The sequence below is a fragment of the Erythrolamprus reginae genome, chromosome Z, assembly GCF_031021105.1.
Source record: "Erythrolamprus reginae isolate rEryReg1 chromosome Z, rEryReg1.hap1, whole genome shotgun sequence".
NCBI lineage: Eukaryota > Metazoa > Chordata > Lepidosauria > Squamata > Dipsadidae > Erythrolamprus > Erythrolamprus reginae.
In genome coordinates, this window is record NC_091963.1 from 114,045,135 (window position 1) to 114,063,184 (window position 18,050).

Here is an 18,050-nt window from a genome sequence, read left to right on the forward strand (position 1 = left end):
ATATCAGGAATATGCACAGAATATTTGATGTTAGAAGAGATGATTATTATATAATATATATGTGTAAATTTTCACTGGTATAGGTATGTAGGTCTTTACATATTTGGGTTTTTCCCCATATAAGGTTCAGAGAATCCTGGTGAGATTCCACTCGTCATCTTCAGACTGGTGCTTTTGGCTACTCAGGATGTCATTCCTAATCTGCAATCAGGATGTTTCAATACGGCCAACCAAACCTCTTGCAGCAGCTGAGCCAGCACTCTACACACACTCAGCAGTATTTATAGAGGGACAGCAGCTCAGACCACGCTTTGTTCACCCAAGCACAAAGCTGAAAGCACCAGCTTGAAGATGACTAGTGGGACCTTGTCGAAACATTGCCAGGAGTCTACACAGGAAAAGACCCGAATATGCTTACACTTACCCATACCTATACCCATGAAAATCTACGAAAACAATATGTGTATGTGTCACATGTTTTTGCTGAATTTGAAAATTAAGGGAGACTAGGATAGATCTATTTCGGCCTTGCTCTGGCCTCATCAGCTAGCCATACCCTCTCACTGGGATTTGAACTTGCACCTTTGTCTTGTAAGGCAGAGAATTAACCTCTAGGCTACAGTATCTGATCCCTTCAGCTTTGTACCAGGGAAGGGTTATATGTTTTTTCTGTTGTATCACCCTGGTATATTGAAGGAGCACCACAGCTTCCTTTTTACCTCTCGGCCCAACCCAGGGCCATTTCCAAGGCAGTTAATTTATTCATAGCCAACAAACTATATGCTGTATGTGTTACATGTTTTTGCTGAATTTTGAAAATTCAATATATATATATGTGTGTAGATTGTTCTGAGTTCGGGTTTTGCCCCGTGCTGTTATAAATATAGTAACTATAGTAACTATAGTAACTACTGTATATTTACAGCAGCACGAAGCTTATAACTTCAGCCTGATGATGGTGAATGTGATTTCACCGAAACGTCGCATAGAAACTCAAAATATTACACGGGGCAAAACCCGAACTCAGAACAATCTACATACATATACCCGTGAAAATCTACACACACACACACACACACACACACACACACACACATATGTCACATGTTTTTTTGCTGAATTTGAAAATTAAGGGAGACTAGGATAGATCTATTTCGGCCTTATTTTTGGCCTCATCAGCTAGCCATACCCACTGGGACTTGAACCTGCAACCTTTGCCTTGTAAGGCAGAGAATTATCCTCTAGGCTACAGTATCCAATCCCTTCATATATATATATGACGGTCTTGGTATCGGTCTTGGTATCTACGAAATCTATGAAAACAAATCAATCTCTCTCTCTCTCTCTCTCTCTCTCTCTCTCTCTCTCTCTCTCGTTTCGGTGAAATCACATTCACCATCATCAGGCTGAAGTTTCAAGCTTCGTGCTGTTGTAAAATGGAATGTTTGCAACTGTCATTTCTTCCTAGTATATAGTGTGGGGGTGGAGATTTGGTTTGAATGTAGCAAATAGATTGGGTGATTATGTTTTAGTGATCTGATTGGTTGGTGGAATCATAATTATTAGAAGGATTGACATGGTGATTTTTATGAAGTGTTTTTTTGTTTAAGGCTGGTTTCCAAATCTCTGGTAGGCGGGACGTGTCATCTCTTTTATTTATGCAAAGGGGGCTCCTCTCAATCTCTATGGCTTCCAAGGCAATTCTTCTATATAAATTCTCTGTTTTGTGAAGTAATTTAGTTTTTTCAAAGTCAATTTCGTGCCCTGTTTTTTTAATGTGCTGGACAAGGGAGGAAGTCTTTTCTTCTTTTTTAATTGCATTTTTATGTTCTGCAATGCGTGCACTTACTCTTCGATTGGTTTGTCCAATGTATGTGGCTGCACATATATATATATTCAAGAGTTGAAACTGATTAATTTCTTGCTTTTCTTTGAATTCACCATAGAATTGATGTGCATCGGAAGGAAAATGCGGGGGCAGCTGAGAAAGCAATAAGCATCCATTCAACTCCAGAAGGCTGTTCTGCGGCTTGCAAAATGATCTTGGAAATCATGCAGAAAGAGGCAAAAGACACCAAGACGTAAGATCGGCAAGACTTTTTAGCAAGGCTACCAAGAATTACTATGTTTTCTAGCATTATTGCGTGAGATCTTTTCCAATGAAAGGCAAAAGAAAATGGAAATTCTGTAGCCAGTTTGTTTTGCTTTCTACTGCTTGCTACCAGGTTCTTTTCTTTCACAAGGCAGTTGGATATCATGGATACTGTCTACGAGAAGGAACTCAATGTAGATATATTGGCTCCTTTAAGATAAATACCTGCATACATCTTACAGTTTGTGTTCTCTAACTTTAAAACTTGGAAGAAACTGTACAATTAAGTATGATACAAAAGTTTATTTAAATGTAAATAGAATGATGGTAGTGTATTGATAAACTGCTTTGAGAAATGGAAGTTCCTTTTGGCTGGTATTACTCTTCTTGTGGTCAAGCAATAACTGCTCCAAAGACCAAAGTCCAGCTGCGTTCTAATCTTGCAATAGCTGGAAGGTCCTATTGCTCTCAATGCAACAAACCACAATGCAACAATGCAACAAACAACAAATGTGTAGGATGTGGTAGCACGTATGCGGATGTTTGAGTTTTAAATGTTTAGCTTTTTAAGAAATTTTTTACATTAATTATTTCTATTAATTGGATTAGAAGTGTTTTATATATTGCATTTTTTATTGTAATGTTGTGAGCCGCCCCGAGTCCATGGAGAGGGGCTGCATATAAGTCCAATTAATAGATAATAAATAAATAAGATTGGAAGCCAAAACATGTTTCTTAGAAAATATAGATGTTCCTCATTTAGTAACAATAGTTGGTACTATCAACTTGGTTGTTGTGTGAAACATTCATTAAATGAATCCATCACTATGCTTATGATATTACGTCAACTTTATTTTATAGATTTTTGAAGATCATAAATGCAGTCATTTGTTGCAAAGTTACTTTTTCATCACTGTCGTAACTGCAAACAGTTGCTGTACAAAGCAGTTGCCTACTGCCTATAGGTCCATCTTGTCCATTTTTATTGATACTAATTGCCTGGCCATGATTCTCCACTGTTTTAGATAATCGTTATCTTTTTATTGAAAAGCAGGTAATTGAAGTGGGGGACTTTTTTGCATGCCCAGCAAATAATCGGACCACTGAGTAATAATTCATTTAATTTATTTTTCATGCACCAGTGCTGATGAAGTACCTCTGAAAATCCTAGCCCACAATAACTTTGTCGGACGATTGATTGGCAAGGAGGGTCGCAACCTGAAGAAAGTGGAACAGGACACAGAAACAAAGATCACCATCTCCTCGTAAGTCCTTTGTTCCTTCCTCCTTTACTTTTAATGCAGTTATGAACTTTTTTTAACTTTCCTGTTCTGATGGAGAATATACGAACAATATGTCTGCGTGCATATAATAACAATCCATCCCTCGACCCCATTTGCAGGAATTTTTTTTGACATGTCATTTTCTACTTCTGCAAAAATAAGAGGCTAACATACAAATAAACTTCTGATTTGGTGCCTTGGCCACTGATTCCATTGCCTATTGATGTAGTAGGCAAAAGGCTAAAAAAGAATTCGGTAGAATTGTGGGAACAGAAAGCTCCTTTATCATCTAAGTATTTTAGTGGAGCAATAGTGGAATTTTATCTTGCAGCCTGTAGCCATTCCACATCAAAAAGATTGCCTAACACGTAGGACTTCCTGTGACCCATGCCTTTCTTTGCCTTGGGAAAGATCAAAAGCAACATGAGAAAATATTATTTTACTGAAAGAGAGTAGTAGATCCTTGGAACAAACTTCCAGCAGACGTGGTTGGTAAATCCACAGTAACTGAATTTAAACATGCCTGGGATAAACATAGATCCATCCTAAGATAAAATACAAAAAATAGTATAAGGGCAGACTAGATGGATCATGAGGTCTTTTTCTGCCGTCAGTCTTCTATGTTTCTAAAATAATGCCAGAGCATGTGCTACCTACTTCTAAATGAATATTGCTAGAATTATATGACAAAGAAGATTCTTGGGGTGCTTTCTTTGATAAACTGGTTGAACCGAATGCAGAAATGGAGTCTGAAAGATTAATCAGGCAAGGGTTTTTGACAGAACCACTTTTTTTGTTTTAATGTTCCCACTCAGCCTTCAGGATTTGACATTATACAACCCTGAAAGGACTATTACTGTGAAAGGCTCCATCGAGAATTGTTGCAGAGCAGAGCAAGAAATTATGAAGAAAGTGAGGGAGGCATATGAGAACGATGTAGCAGCTATGAGTGTAAGTGTGTTTGTACCTATTTTGGTTCATTCTTTAAGATTCGAGTGTATTTGTTGTACCATGTTTGCCACAAGTTAAGCTGCCTGTACTGTATAAAGTAATGGGAATAGTCCTACATAGTACAGAGTAATCCTCAACGTACAACCACAACCAGAATTTCTGCTGCTAAGCAAGTGAGTGAGTTGGGCCCACTTTTATGATCTGTTTGTTTTTTTTGCCGCAGTTAGATAAATCACCACAATTATTAAGTGAATGATATGGTGAGTCAACAAATCTGATTTCCCTTGTTAAATAACTAGATCACAAGACTCTGAGCCGCTGTAAATACATGCCGATTGCCTGAATTTTGATCATGTGGCCATGGGGATGTTCCAGTGATTGTACTCACGGTTCTATGTAACTTTTTTCAGTGCTGTTGTAGCTTTATTTTATTTATTTATTTTATTTATTAGATTTGTAAGCTTTAATAGATTGCTAAACAATTGGATGTAAGTTGAGACTTCCTGTATAATGTAATGGGAAGATACATAGCAGAGAGTAACAACCTAGCCCAGTGATGGAAAATATTTTTTGGCTTGGGTGTTAAAAGGGTGCATGTGCGCGCGATAGTGTACACATGCATACTCACACCCATAATGCAATGCCCTGCGCATGCACACAACCCTTCCCCACTGCCTCCCCCCCCCCCCCGTGCATGTGCACAGTTGACGACCTGTTGGGCTGTTTTTTGCTCTGTTCAGGGTTCAAGAATAGCCTCCTGAACCCTGGGATAATGAAAAATGCCCCAATGGGCCAATTGGTAGTTTAGAAATGAAAGGAAGCGAAGCTAGCGTACTATAGTGTTCCCTCAATTTCCGCGGGGGATGCGTTCCAAGACTGCCCGTGAAAGTTGAATTTCCGCGAAGTAGAGAGGCAGAAATAAATGCACTATTTTTGGCTATGAACAATATCACAAGCCTTCCCTTAACACTTTAAACCCCTAAATTGCAATTTCCCATTCCCTTAGCAACCATTTACTCACCATATTTATTTATTAAAGTTTATTTAAAAAATATTTATTAAAGGTGGATGAAAGTTTGGCGATGACATATGACGTCATCTGGCAGGAAAACCCGTGGTATAGGGGGAAAAACCATAAAGTATTTTTTAATTAATATTTTTGAAAAACCGTGGTATAGACTTTTCGCGAAGTTCGAACCCGCGAAAATCAAGGGAACACTGTACTTACCTTCATATAGTTGCAACCAGGCCTCACACATCTCGGCCCATTTCCTCTGCAGCCGGGAAGGCTTTACTGAAAGTCTGTGTAGCCAATAACAAAGCTCCGGATTGGTCTGGAGCTCTGTGATTGGTTGCCGAGGCCTTCAGGAAAGGCCTGTAGAAAAGACCTCTGCAGCTGATAACAGAGCTGCAGATTGATCCGGAGCTCTATTATCGGCTACACAGGTCTTCAGGAAAGCCTTCCCAGCTGCAGAACAAATGGGCCGAGGTGTGGGAGGCTTAGCTGCAAGTATCCAAAGCCGAAAAAGTTCCCGAAGACCTCTGACAGCGAAAAGGAAGCTGAGGATGAGCAGACAAGTGAACTTCCAGTTGGCCTATTGAGCCGTTTTGCGCATGTGTGGTGAAGCTGACACAGGGCAACAACTCATGTGTCCAGCTGTGGCACGCGTGCCATAGGTTCACCATCACTCACCTATTCCTTCTTGATACAGATCCTGCTTATTTGAGAAACCATCTCCCTTCAGTTTTTTCCGTGCACCTGTAATTTGACAGGGAAGACATGCTGGAGATCTCTTTACTTAAATGATGCCATCTCCTGGGACCAAGGGGTGTGTGCCCCTGTATCACGGCCACCGCCCTCCAGAACAGCATTTCCACTCCCCCTCCCCCACTTAAAACCTGATTCTGTTCCCAGACCTAGTGTTTATTTATTTATTTATTGGATTTGTATGCCGCCCCTCTCCATGGGCTCGGGGTGGGTAACAACAGTGGTAAAAACAGCATGTGACAATCCAATACTAAAACAGCTAAAAACCCTTGTTATAAAACCAATCATACATACAAATATACCATGCATAAATTGTAGAAGCCTAGGGGGGAAAAATATCTCAGTTCTCCCATGTCTGACGGCAGAGGTGGGTTTTAAAGAGCTTACGAAAGGCAAGGAGGGTGGGGGCTATTCTAATCTCTTGGGGGAGTTGGTTCCAGAGGGCCGGGGCTGCCACAGAGAAGGCTCTTCCCCTGGGTCCCACCAAACGACATTGTTTAGTTGACGGGACCCGGAGAAGGCCCACTCTGTGTGACCTAACTGGTCGGTGGGATTCGTGCGGCAGAAGGCGGTCCCAGAGATAATCTGGTCCGGTGCCATGAAGGGCTTTATAGGTCATAACCAACACTTTGAATTGTGACCAGAAACTGATCGGCAACCAATGTGTTTACTCTGCATTTCGGGGGGTGGCAGGCTGTCGTATTTTTTGTTCATTATACTAGTTTTAATCTAGACATCCTATTTATAGGGGTTCCATTTTAATTGCTAATCCATCTTCTGGGTGGCCATAACAGTTTAATAAATTAATTAAAATAATAATAAAGCAGACTCTTCTTAAATCAAATTCTAAAGGAATTATGGACCATCTTGAGAATGACGTATAAAAATAGAAACATCACTTCAAAGCAAGAGCTTACAAGCACAATATTAAGTATGCTCGGGGCGATCTTTGTCGTAAGCATTTCAGGTTTATTAATTGAATCCCAGGTAACTGTTTTAAATGGAAAACATAAAAATAAACATTCTTTTCCACTTCCCTTTGTCTTCTTTTCTCTGTTTTTATTTTAGCTACAGTCACACTTGATACCTGGTCTCAATTTAGCTGCTGTTGGTCTCTTTCCTGCCTCTTCCAATGCAGTGCCGCCTCCTCCAAGTAGTGTTTCTGGAGCAGCTCCATATAATTCTTTTTTGGTAACGTTTTTTTTTAAATTAAAATATTTTTTTATTGATTTTTAACAATTTTAACATCACACAACATAAAACCATGTGTAGTGAATTGTGCCCACCCCCCCGACACACACACATTCCCCACCACCAAATTGGGGGTGTTTCTTGTATAGTCCACTTAACCCAAGAGCAATATATCTGTTTACATATTATAGAGTGATTCCAATTTATTTCTTGTAGCTTGGTCTCGGATTCTGCTTGTCATATATCGTAACGTTGAGCTCTGTTTCTACATAAGCAACTCCTAGTAAAGAATTGCCAGTCGCTTAAACTATACAAAAAAGAGACAGTTTATCACTGTGGAATGTTCGTATAGCTTCCACTAAGCTGTGCATTTGATTTCCATTAAATTTGGCTACATCCAGCAAAATGCATATAATGCATCCTTAGATAGGGGTGTTTCTAGATTTAATTCAGTTTAATTTATTTGACTTCTATGCTGCCCAATCCCAGTTGTTGAGGATCTTTTTTTTCTTTTGAGGTTTGTATTTTATTTCATGTAGAATGTCATGTCTGGATATAAGATTGGACAGTTGCAAAATAGATAAGATTTTTAAAGGGGATTAGGCATTCCACCAGAATATTTCACTGATTCTTGTAAAGTCAGTATTGTATCAGAAAGGCATGTGAAATATCTATCTATCGATCGATCGATCGATTTGATTTGATTTGTATGCTGCTCCTCTCCGCAGACTCGGGGCGGCTGACAACAGTAAAAAAACAATATAAACAAATCTAATATTAAAAGTAGTTTAAAAACCCCAATTTAAGAAACCAATCATACATACAAACATACCAAGCATAAATTTTGTAAGCCTAGGGGGAAGGGAATATCTCAATTCCCCCATGCCTGACGACAGAGGTGGGTTTTAAGGAGCTTACGAAAGGCAAGGAGGGTGGGGGCAACTCTGATATCTGGGGGGAGTTGGTTCCATAGGGTTGGGGCCGCCACAGAGAAGGCTCTTCCCTTGGGTCCCGCCAGACGACATTTGTTTAGTAACTATTTATATTGTCCCGTAGTACTTTTCAGCATTCTCTGGGAAGTTTACAGTATAGGCACTATTTGCATATTGGTCCCAGATCTGGGTCCTCATTTTACCAATGTTAGAACGATGGTAGGCAACCTTTAGCCTCTTTAGGACCGAACCTAAGGCTGTGGGCAGAGTTTGCTTACAATACTGCACTTTAACCACTGCAACACAAGGGCTCCTCAATAACAATGCATTCATTTCAATGACGTTTATATATTTGCTTCTGAGCAGGAACACAGTAAAGAGATGGTTTCATAACCGCCCATCCTAATGTGTTGCTTTCTGTTATTATAAACACTTCAATCCTATTTTATCTCTAGCCAAATTCACATATCATTTCTCCCACTTGCATTTATCATCATCATTGGTTCCTTTCACACTTGAGTTCACTAAACTTGCACTAAGCTTGTAATGGTATCATTGAACTTCAGCCCATAATGGATAGTAGTAGAAATTCATTTTTAGCCCATCAGACTGTCAATTGAGAACGTCCACTTTCTCTGACATTGATTGGTATTCATAATAATACTCTCTTGGCAGCCTCCTGAGCAAGAGACCGTACATGTTTTCATCCCAGCCCAGGCTGTAGGCGCAATCATTGGCAAGAAGGGCCAGCACATCAAACAGCTCTCCAGATTCGCAAGTGCCTCAATCAAGGTGCCCATACCTTTTCTGTTGCTTCTGTACTTTAATATTTGCTAGTTAGTGGTTGCTGTGAAACCTTTTATGCAATAGCTAAAACTGTATTGGCTTTTTAAAACAAGACGGAAACTTCCTAATAGTGTCTCTCTGGCTGCAATGGTGAAATTAATAATGCATTTTAAACCTGTTTGTGAGAAAATCTGGGAAAGGACATCACCATCATCATTGTGTTTTGTTTTTAAATAAATCATAATTCTTACTTTCACAACTAGATCAATCTTCCCTGCTCAGCTTGGAGATTGTTTTTTTAAAAATAATTTTTATTTAATATATAACTATTAAAAAAGACATTACATAATTTATCATGTGTTTACATATTTTGTATATATTTATGTCTTAAACTACAAAATGACACAAAACGACAAAACATATCCCTAACCCTCCCCCCACCTGAACTGTAATTCAAAATCAGTTCTTTGTATGTTTTTACGGCCAATAACAGCAACGGTTAGGTTATATTTTTATATATAAGCAGTATAATGACAATTAAAATTATAATCAACTCTATATCTTAATTTTATAAGACTTCTAAGATATAGTAACATAATATTCATTATTTATAGCTATTATTTCTTCTATTGTCAACCCATGTGTAAAATTCTTTCCAAATATCATAGTAGCATGATTCATCTTTATTTTTAAGTTCTTGTGTTAATTTATCCAGTTCTGCACAATCAAATTTTTTTTAATCATGTCTCTCTCTGTCGGTATATCTTCTTTTTTCCAATTTTGTGCGATACATATTCTGATTGCTGTGATTATATGTTGGATCAAATAGTATTTTTTTTCCTTAGATCTATTATACCCAAAAGAAAGGTCTCTGGCTTTAATTTAAATCTTATTTTATTGATTTCGTAAATCCATAACTTAATTTTGTTCCAAATTTTCTTAATTTCAGGACATGTCCACCACATGTGGAAAAAGGTTCAACCCAGCTGGAGATTGTTATTAGGCAGATTAGTATTTCATTTCGTTGTTTCTTTTTGTCTTTTCTAGATTGCTCCTCCAGAGACACCAGATTCTAAAGTGCGTATGGTGATAATCACTGGACCACCAGAAGCCCAATTTAAGGTTTCTTTCTTCTGTGAATTATAGAGAAAGTTACAATTATGGAATTGTGTTTCTTTCTTTCTTTCTAAAATGTAAATTTTTAGCATGACTCCCAGAATGAAAGTATCATAAAAAGAAATCCTAACAAAAATAAAAGCTACATCTAAAGTTCTGCAGGTGTTCCTTGTTTAGCAACTGCCTCTTTTAATAGTGACCATTCTTTGCTTTTATAACCTTTGCAGTTTGCCAAAGCAAACAAACTAAATTTCATTTAGTAATCACTTTGCTGAACCATGAAATGGCTAGTCCCAGTGATGGTCACTAAACAAGGAATACCTGTACAGAAACCAGACTGATAGCCTCTATGCAGTCCTCAGAATCCTTTTAAGAAGTTACTGCCAGATGTTAATGTTTAACATGACACCAGAAAATACTAGTTTTAAGTATATTGAGTTTGTGCACAGCTGTTAACTTTGTGTTCTGCCACCCCATTTAATTATGTTTATTATTTATCACTATTTCCATTCCTAGAGAGGAAGTCTGTATAATGGGAACTGTACTCTTGCTATATGGGACTATATGATGCTAGCTGGGTGACTTTGGACCAGTCTCTCTCATCCCTAGGAAAGAGGCAAAGGCTTATCACTTCCAAAAATCTTGCCAAGAAAACCACAGGGATTAGTTACTAAGAGTCAGCAATGATTTGAAGACACCCATAGATATTGGCATACAATCTAGATTTAGAGAACAAAAAAGAAGGATGAGCTATTTTGGTATATATTTATGTCAAGGTATAATTAATATCGCTCTTGAGGTGTTAGATAAAGCTAAAACATGTGGTAATTTCAGAGGAAATGAACCACCTATTTAATCGCTCTTTGGTGGTTTGATTTCTTTCAGGCTCAAGGAAGAATTTATGGAAAGCTGAAAGAGGAGAACTTTTTTGGGCCCAAAGAAGAAGTGAAACTTGAGACACACATCCGAGTCCCTGCCTCAGCAGCAGGAAGAGTCATTGGCAAAGGAGGCAAAACAGTGAGTGCAGGATTGGGGCTGTGGAAAGAGAGTCATCTTTGGAACTTGGGGGGGGGGGGAGCCCTGAGAATGTGTTGATTCTGGCCCAAGACGGGTATTAAATAATGGACAGTCATTATGATGCAGATCTTTCCCTCAAATGCCTGATAACTGAAGCACACTTAAAATTTAAGGCACACTTTAAATTTGTACCTACAGAAGGTTCTAAGGAGATTTAAACATTAACATCAGGCTACATTGTGGTTTTCTGTATTGTTTAAATTAAATTTGATACAGAGCAATGTGAAAGCAGTCAGAAACCAAGATCTGAAATCAGATGGGAAGGAGATCTACTGTCCACCCTTTGAAGGTAGGATAGGACTGTACCAAAGCTATCTATGCCTCAGTTTCACAGTTTCATTGGATGTGCTCATTCCTTTCCCTGTAGTCACATAGCCACGTTTCAGGCACTTGGCAAGCAGCTCATTTTATGACCAGATGCAGCATTCTTCCATAATCACGTTGCCACAATTTATGACAGTCTGGTCTCCAGCTTTTTTAGCTGGTTTCTTGCAAGAAATAGTCATGGATATACATTGATTTGTTTAATAACCACCATGTTCACTTTATAATGACAGCATTTGCTTAATCACCACTGCAAAAGTTGTAAAGTTGGGTCTGGTCACATGGGTGTCTCAACATATAACCATCAGGATTTAGGATAGAAATTCCAGGCTTTATTATGATTCTAGTTTGCTTACTGTTTTTAGCAAGTTGGCTACTGTTTGGGTGTTATTCTATGGTCCTGGGAAAGAGAAATCATAGTTTGAAATCCTAATTATGATTATTATAAATCTGATTATACTTAGTTTTCAAACATATAGTCCCATATAAAATTAGTCTTCTGGATTTTCAATATAAACTTTTAAGACTGACTTCATGGTTGGCTTTAAGCCGCTGCGTACTTCGATGGTTTTAACTTGAAGTATTGCACTAGCTTAAACAACTGTGGCTTATTTATTGAACTTTATTTCTTTAGAAACAAAGTGTGGGCCCAAATTTTAATGTACAGTATATAAAAGTAAGAACACTGAAGATAATGGTACAATTTCAAAATGCTGAATAATTATTTTTAAGTTTCTGCATATCTGATTATAAGCAAGCTAGAATTGTGTGTCGTAATAGAGTGGGACATGACCACAAAATAGGGTATTTTGACTGCAATTGGCAGTTCAAATCTCACCAGGCTCTAGGTTGACTCAGCCTTCCATCCTTCCGAGATCGGCCAAATGAGGATCCAGATTGTTGGGAGCCAGAGGCTAACTCTGTAAACTGCTTAGAGAGGGCTGTAAAGAACTGTGAAGTCTAAGTGCTATTCCTATTTTAAATGCCATCAAATTATTTTACTTCTTGTCTCTAGGTCAATGAACTTCAGAACCTGACAGCAGCTGAGGTTGTTGTTCCCCGGGATCAAACCCCTGATGAGAATGAGCAAGTCATTGTCAAAATCATCGGACATTTCTATGCTAGCCAGGTAGCAGCTAATACAGATCACTGTATACTATGCTAATGTGGGCTTGGTTTAGAGTTGATGCTAGACAAGGAGCGGGCAGCTTGTGGTGGCATTCGTTTTCTCAGCTTCTTTTTGGCAGGAGATCAGCGTTCCTTGCTCCTTCAACTTTACATTGCATTTCAAAAATAAATAGTGACTAGATCTCTTAAGCCTCAGATAGGTTTATTGTATCAACTTTACTGGGTAGAATAATATAAATAATGGCCCCAAATCTCACCCCATGTCTTTGATTATTTTATTGCAGCAACACCATGCTCACTCGGCTGCCCCCCACCCCACCCCAAGTGGTTTAGTGCTCCCAGCTGTCTTTTTGATAAGCCACGGTTTAACATTAATTTGGATGAGCCCAGCATGATTGAGAAAAGAGCAATAAAATCTATATTAAATAACGTTAGATAAACCAACAATTCTTAAAAACTAAATACACAAATTAAAACAAAGTTAATTTTGAAAAAACAATAAAATAGACTCTATCAGAAACTCCAGGCATTAAAAGTATTGGGGGTTTTTTTCCCAAGTCAAATAAATATTCAGGTCTTCAGTTAAAGAAGGAGTGGGTAGGAGGGCAGCTGTATTCCCATAAGAAAAAGTTCAATAATTAAGATATTGCAACTGAAAAAAATCCAATTCCCAGCCACTGTTTCATGAAGTGACCCTAGTAGGAACTATTTAATAAATTCATTGCTTACATTGCGTGGAATTGGGGTGGAGAGACTTGCACGTTTCATTTAGAATTTTGTAAATAAATATGGAAACTTTATAGTCGTATTGATGGCTGCTAGGCAAATGGTGAAGCATTTCAGGATTTGTATTATACAGTTCCATTTAACCAGCCTGGTTAACTTGATTATTTGCAGGTTGTGGACCATCTTTAAAAGTAATTTCACACAGTGTGCAATATAGTAATCTAGTTATGAGACTAGTAAAATATAGAATGCTGCAGTTAGTCTACCTTTACTCAAGTAGAGCTGTAGTTGGCACATCAGTAGGAATCTGCGGAGAGGGGCGGCATACAAATCCAATAAATAAATAAACAATAAAAATAAATTAGAATTAGAACCTCCTTGCCACTCACAAATATTAGCCCAATTGCAGTCTCTAAATTCAATAGATCTTGCAGTAATTGTGATTGTCTAATGCTGAGCAAGCAACTTTACTTTTAACAGTCCATTGCAAATAGTTACTGAATTTCTGAGGACTGGCCCCGAATACTGAGTCTACCATTGCAGAAAGGCCTTTTAGACAGTTCAAAAAAAGGTGCCGTAATTGTTGAGGACCTTCTGTGTTCTAACTTCATAATTGAACTCCAGTTCATTGCTCAAAAGTTAAGTGATTAAACCAAGGATACTCCGGTCTTTTTGTAACCAGAGATGGTTTGGTGTTCCTTCTTTTGTCATTGTTCCACTTGAACATGATTATTTGCCATTGCTTCTGGAAAATATTTGCCATTGCTTCCGGAAAATATCTCCGCTACCGCCTTCTGCCGCACCAATCCCAGTGACCAGTTAGGTCCCACAGAGTTGTCCTTCTCTGGGTCCCGTCGACAAAACAATGCCGATTGGCGGGACCCAGGGGAAAAGCCTTCTCTGTGGCAGCCCCGGCCCTCTGGAACCAGCTCCCCCCAGAGATCAGAATTGCCCCCACCCTCCTCGCCTTTCGTAAGCTCCTTAAAACTCACCTGTGTTGTCAGGCATGGGGGAACTGAGATATCCTTTCCCCCTAGGCCTATATAATTTATACATGGTATGTTTGTGTGTGTGCTTGTTTGGTTTTTAATAAGGGTTTTTTAGTTATTTTAAATATTAGAAGTGTTATATGCTATTTTTATTATTATTGTTGTTAGCTGCCTCGAGTCTATGGAGAGGGACGGCATACAAATCTAATAAGTAAGTAAGTAAGTAAGTAAGTAAGTAAGTAAGTAAGTAAGTAAGTAAGTAAGTAAGTAAGTAAATAAAATAAAATAAAATAAAATAAAATAAAATAAAATAAAATAAAATCTCCCAAAACATTTGAGAATATTTCTGGCTTTTTTGTTTCTTAGGGAAGACCAACTGTAAAACGTCCTTGCCTTTTCAAGGGGACTTGAAGGGACTTGGCCATAAATGGCTAAATCTCATAATCTTAAAATAATTAAATCTCATAAGGGAGGTGGATTTTCTTAAGAGAATCCATCTGTCTTGAAGCCCATCCACAAGAAAAGTGGATTCTTAAAGCATTAAGGACTGGATCATTTCCATTCTTGTTTCTTCCCCAAATCGGATGGAGATTAACTTCCATATTATGTTTTGGACCTATTATATTTGAAGATTATCCAGCAGCTGAGATGCACTTGGGTGAAAACCCACTGCAGAGATATCGATGTTTCCTGGGATTCTCTATAGTGGTATTAAAGTAGTGAAGGTGAATCTATGGCAAACATGTCACAGGTAGCACGCAGAGCCATATCTAAGGGCACCCGAGACATTGCCCTGTGTCAGCCCCAGCGTGTGCTTTCCTGCAGATCTTCAGTCCTCTTTTCAGCCATTTTCGCTCTCTCCAGGCTTTAGGAAGGCCTCCTGAAACCTAGGGACAGCAAAAAACTGTCCAACCAGAAGTTCACATTTGTGTCATCACCAGCTTCCTTTTTTGCTGTCAGAGATCTTTAGGAACGTCTTCATCTTTGGACAGTGGCAGCCAGGCCTCACACACCTCAGTCCATTTCTTCTGCAACTGGAAGGACCTCTGCAGCCGATAACAGAGCTCCAGATCGATCCAGAGCTCTGTTATCAGCTGCAGAGACCTTCAAGAAAGCCTTGCCGGCTGCAGAAGAAATGGGCCGAGGTACGCAAGGCCTGTTTGCAACTATCTGAAGGTAAGTAGGAGCCGGGGTGGCGCAGCAGGGAGAGTGCTGTACTGCAGGCCACTGAAGCTGACTTGTAGATCTGAAGGTCAGTGGTTCAAATCTCATCACCGGCTCAAGGTTGACTCAGCCTTCCATCCTTCCAAGGTGGGTAAAATGAGGACCCGGATTGTGGGGCCAATAGCCTAGCTCTGTTAAAAAGTGCTTTTGCTAACATGTTGTAAGCCGCCCTGAGTCTAAGGAGAAGGGCGGTATAAAAATTGAGTGAGTGAGTGAGTGAGTGAGTGAGTAAGTAAGTAAGTAAGTAAGTAGGAGGGCAATTCCATATACATAGAAACAGAAACATAGAAGATTGACGGTAGAAAAAGACCTCACGGTCCATCTAGTCTACCCTTATACTATTTCCTGTATTTTATCTTAGGATGGATATATGTTTATCCCAGGCATGTTTAAATTCAGTTACTGTGGATTTACCAACCACGTCTGCTGGGAGTTTGTTCCAAGCATCTACTACTCTTTCAGTAAAATAATATTTTCTCACATTACTTCTAATCTTTCCCCCAACTAACCTCATATTGTGCCCCCTTGTTGTTGTGTTCACTTTCCTATTGAAAACACTTCCCTCCTGGACCTTATTTCACCCTTTAACATATTTAAATGTTTCGATCATGTCCCCCCCTTTCCCTTCTGTGCTCCAGGCTATACAGATTGAGTTCATGAAGTCTTTCCTGATACGTTTTATGCTTAAGACCTTCCACCATTTTTGTAGCCTGTCTTTGGACCCGTTCAATTTTATCAATATCTTTTTGTAGGTGAGGTCTCCAGAACTGAACACAGTATTCCAAATGTGGTCTCACCAGCAGGATCACAATCTCCCTCTTCCTGCTTGTTATACCTCTAGCTATGCAGCCAAGCATTCTACTTTATTTATTTATTGGATTTGTATGCCGCCCCTCTCCGCAGACTCGGGGCGGTTAACAACAATAATAAAACAGCATATAATAATAATCCAATACTAAAACAGTTAAAAACACTTAATATAAAACCAAACATATGTACAGACATACCATGCATAAAATTGTAGAGGCCTAGGGAGAAAGAGTATCTCAATTCCCCCATGCCTGGCGGCAGAGGTGGGTTTTAAGCAGCTTACGAAAGGCAAGGAGGGTGGGGGCAATTCTAATCTCTGGGGGGAGTTGGTTCCAGAGGGCCGGGGCCGCCACAGAGAAGGCTCTTCCCCTGGGTCCCGCCAAGCGACATTGTTTAGTTGACGAGACCCGGAGAAGACCCACTCTGTGGGACGTGACTGGTCGCTGGGATTTGTGCCACAGAAGGCGGTCCATAAGATAATCTGGTCTGGTGCCATGAAGGGCTTTATAGGTCATAACCAACACTTTGAATTGTGACCGGAAACTGACCGGCAACCAATGCAGCTACTTGCTTTCCCTACCGCCTGACTGCACTGTTCACCCATTTTGAGACTGTCAGATAGTTTCAGTGAGGCCTGTGCACATGCGCCGGGATGGGTGGTGGTGGTAGAGGAGCGCAGAGGTTGTACACATGCATGGGGGGGGGCACCCACATGCAATGCTGTCACGCACACCCGCAGCCTTTTGGCACCTAAGCCAAAAAAGGTTCCCCAACACTGCCTTAAGCGATTGTCTTAACTAACTGAGGCAAGGAGAACCTTGAACAGTAGAGGAGATGATTCATCAGAGAAATCCTTGTTTTTGGTCTGTGATCCAAAATCAGCCAAAATCTGTTTTGAGATTCCTGGATGAGACAAAATAATAATAATAATAATAATAATAATAATAATTTATTAGATTTGTATGCCGCCCCTCTCCGAAGACTCGGGGCGGCTCACAACAAGCGATAAAACAATATTGTACAGGCACAAATCTAATATTAAGAAAAAACTAAAAAACCCTATCAATTAAAAACCAAACAGCACATACATACCAAACATAAATTATAATAAGCTTGGGGGAAAGGTGTCTCAAATCCCCCATGCCTGGCGGTATAGATGGGTCTTAAGTAGTTTACGGAAGACGAGGAGGGTGGGAGCAGTTCTAATCTCCGGGGGGAGTTGATTCCAGAGGGCCGGGGCCGCCACAGAGAAGGCTCTTCCCCTGGGGCCCGCCAGACGACATTGTTTAGTCGACGGGACCCGGAGAAGGCCAACTCTGTGGGACCTTATCGGCCGCTGGGATTCGTGTGGTAGTAGGCGGTTCCGGAGGTATTCTGGTCCATTGCCATGTAGGGCTTTAAAGGTCATGACCAACACTTTGAATTTTGACCGGAAACTGATCGGCAGCCAATGCAAGCCACGGAGTGTTGTAGAAATTCTGATAGACCAGTTCCTCCTCCCTTTTATCTTTCTGAACTGAGCTGCTGCTGTGCCAAATACCTAGTTGGGCAAAGTTGGGTTGGATCTCCCGCTGCTGCCATCAAATCTCACATGTGTAAATGAGCCTAGTTTCCACTTCTTCCAGCCTGGCATTGACCAACAGTGCTTCGAGG

At 39.7% G+C, this 18,050-nt stretch overlaps 1 protein-coding gene across 1 annotated transcript in view; it reads left to right on the top strand.

The window, feature by feature from the left end:
- The window catches only part of IGF2BP1 (insulin like growth factor 2 mRNA binding protein 1), a 108,738-nt gene that overhangs the window by 81,440 nt on the left and 9,248 nt on the right, over positions 1 to 18,050 (top strand). The window contains exons 7-14 of the mRNA XM_070767491.1: positions 1,947 to 2,081; positions 3,235 to 3,357; positions 4,191 to 4,326; positions 7,163 to 7,285; positions 8,893 to 9,009; positions 10,051 to 10,125; positions 11,005 to 11,136; positions 12,536 to 12,649. Of these exons, the coding sequence (XP_070623592.1) occupies positions 1,947 to 2,081; positions 3,235 to 3,357; positions 4,191 to 4,326; positions 7,163 to 7,285; positions 8,893 to 9,009; positions 10,051 to 10,125; positions 11,005 to 11,136; positions 12,536 to 12,649 (955 nt within the window). The remainder of the gene's footprint in view (positions 1 to 1,946; positions 2,082 to 3,234; positions 3,358 to 4,190; positions 4,327 to 7,162; positions 7,286 to 8,892; positions 9,010 to 10,050; positions 10,126 to 11,004; positions 11,137 to 12,535; positions 12,650 to 18,050) is intronic.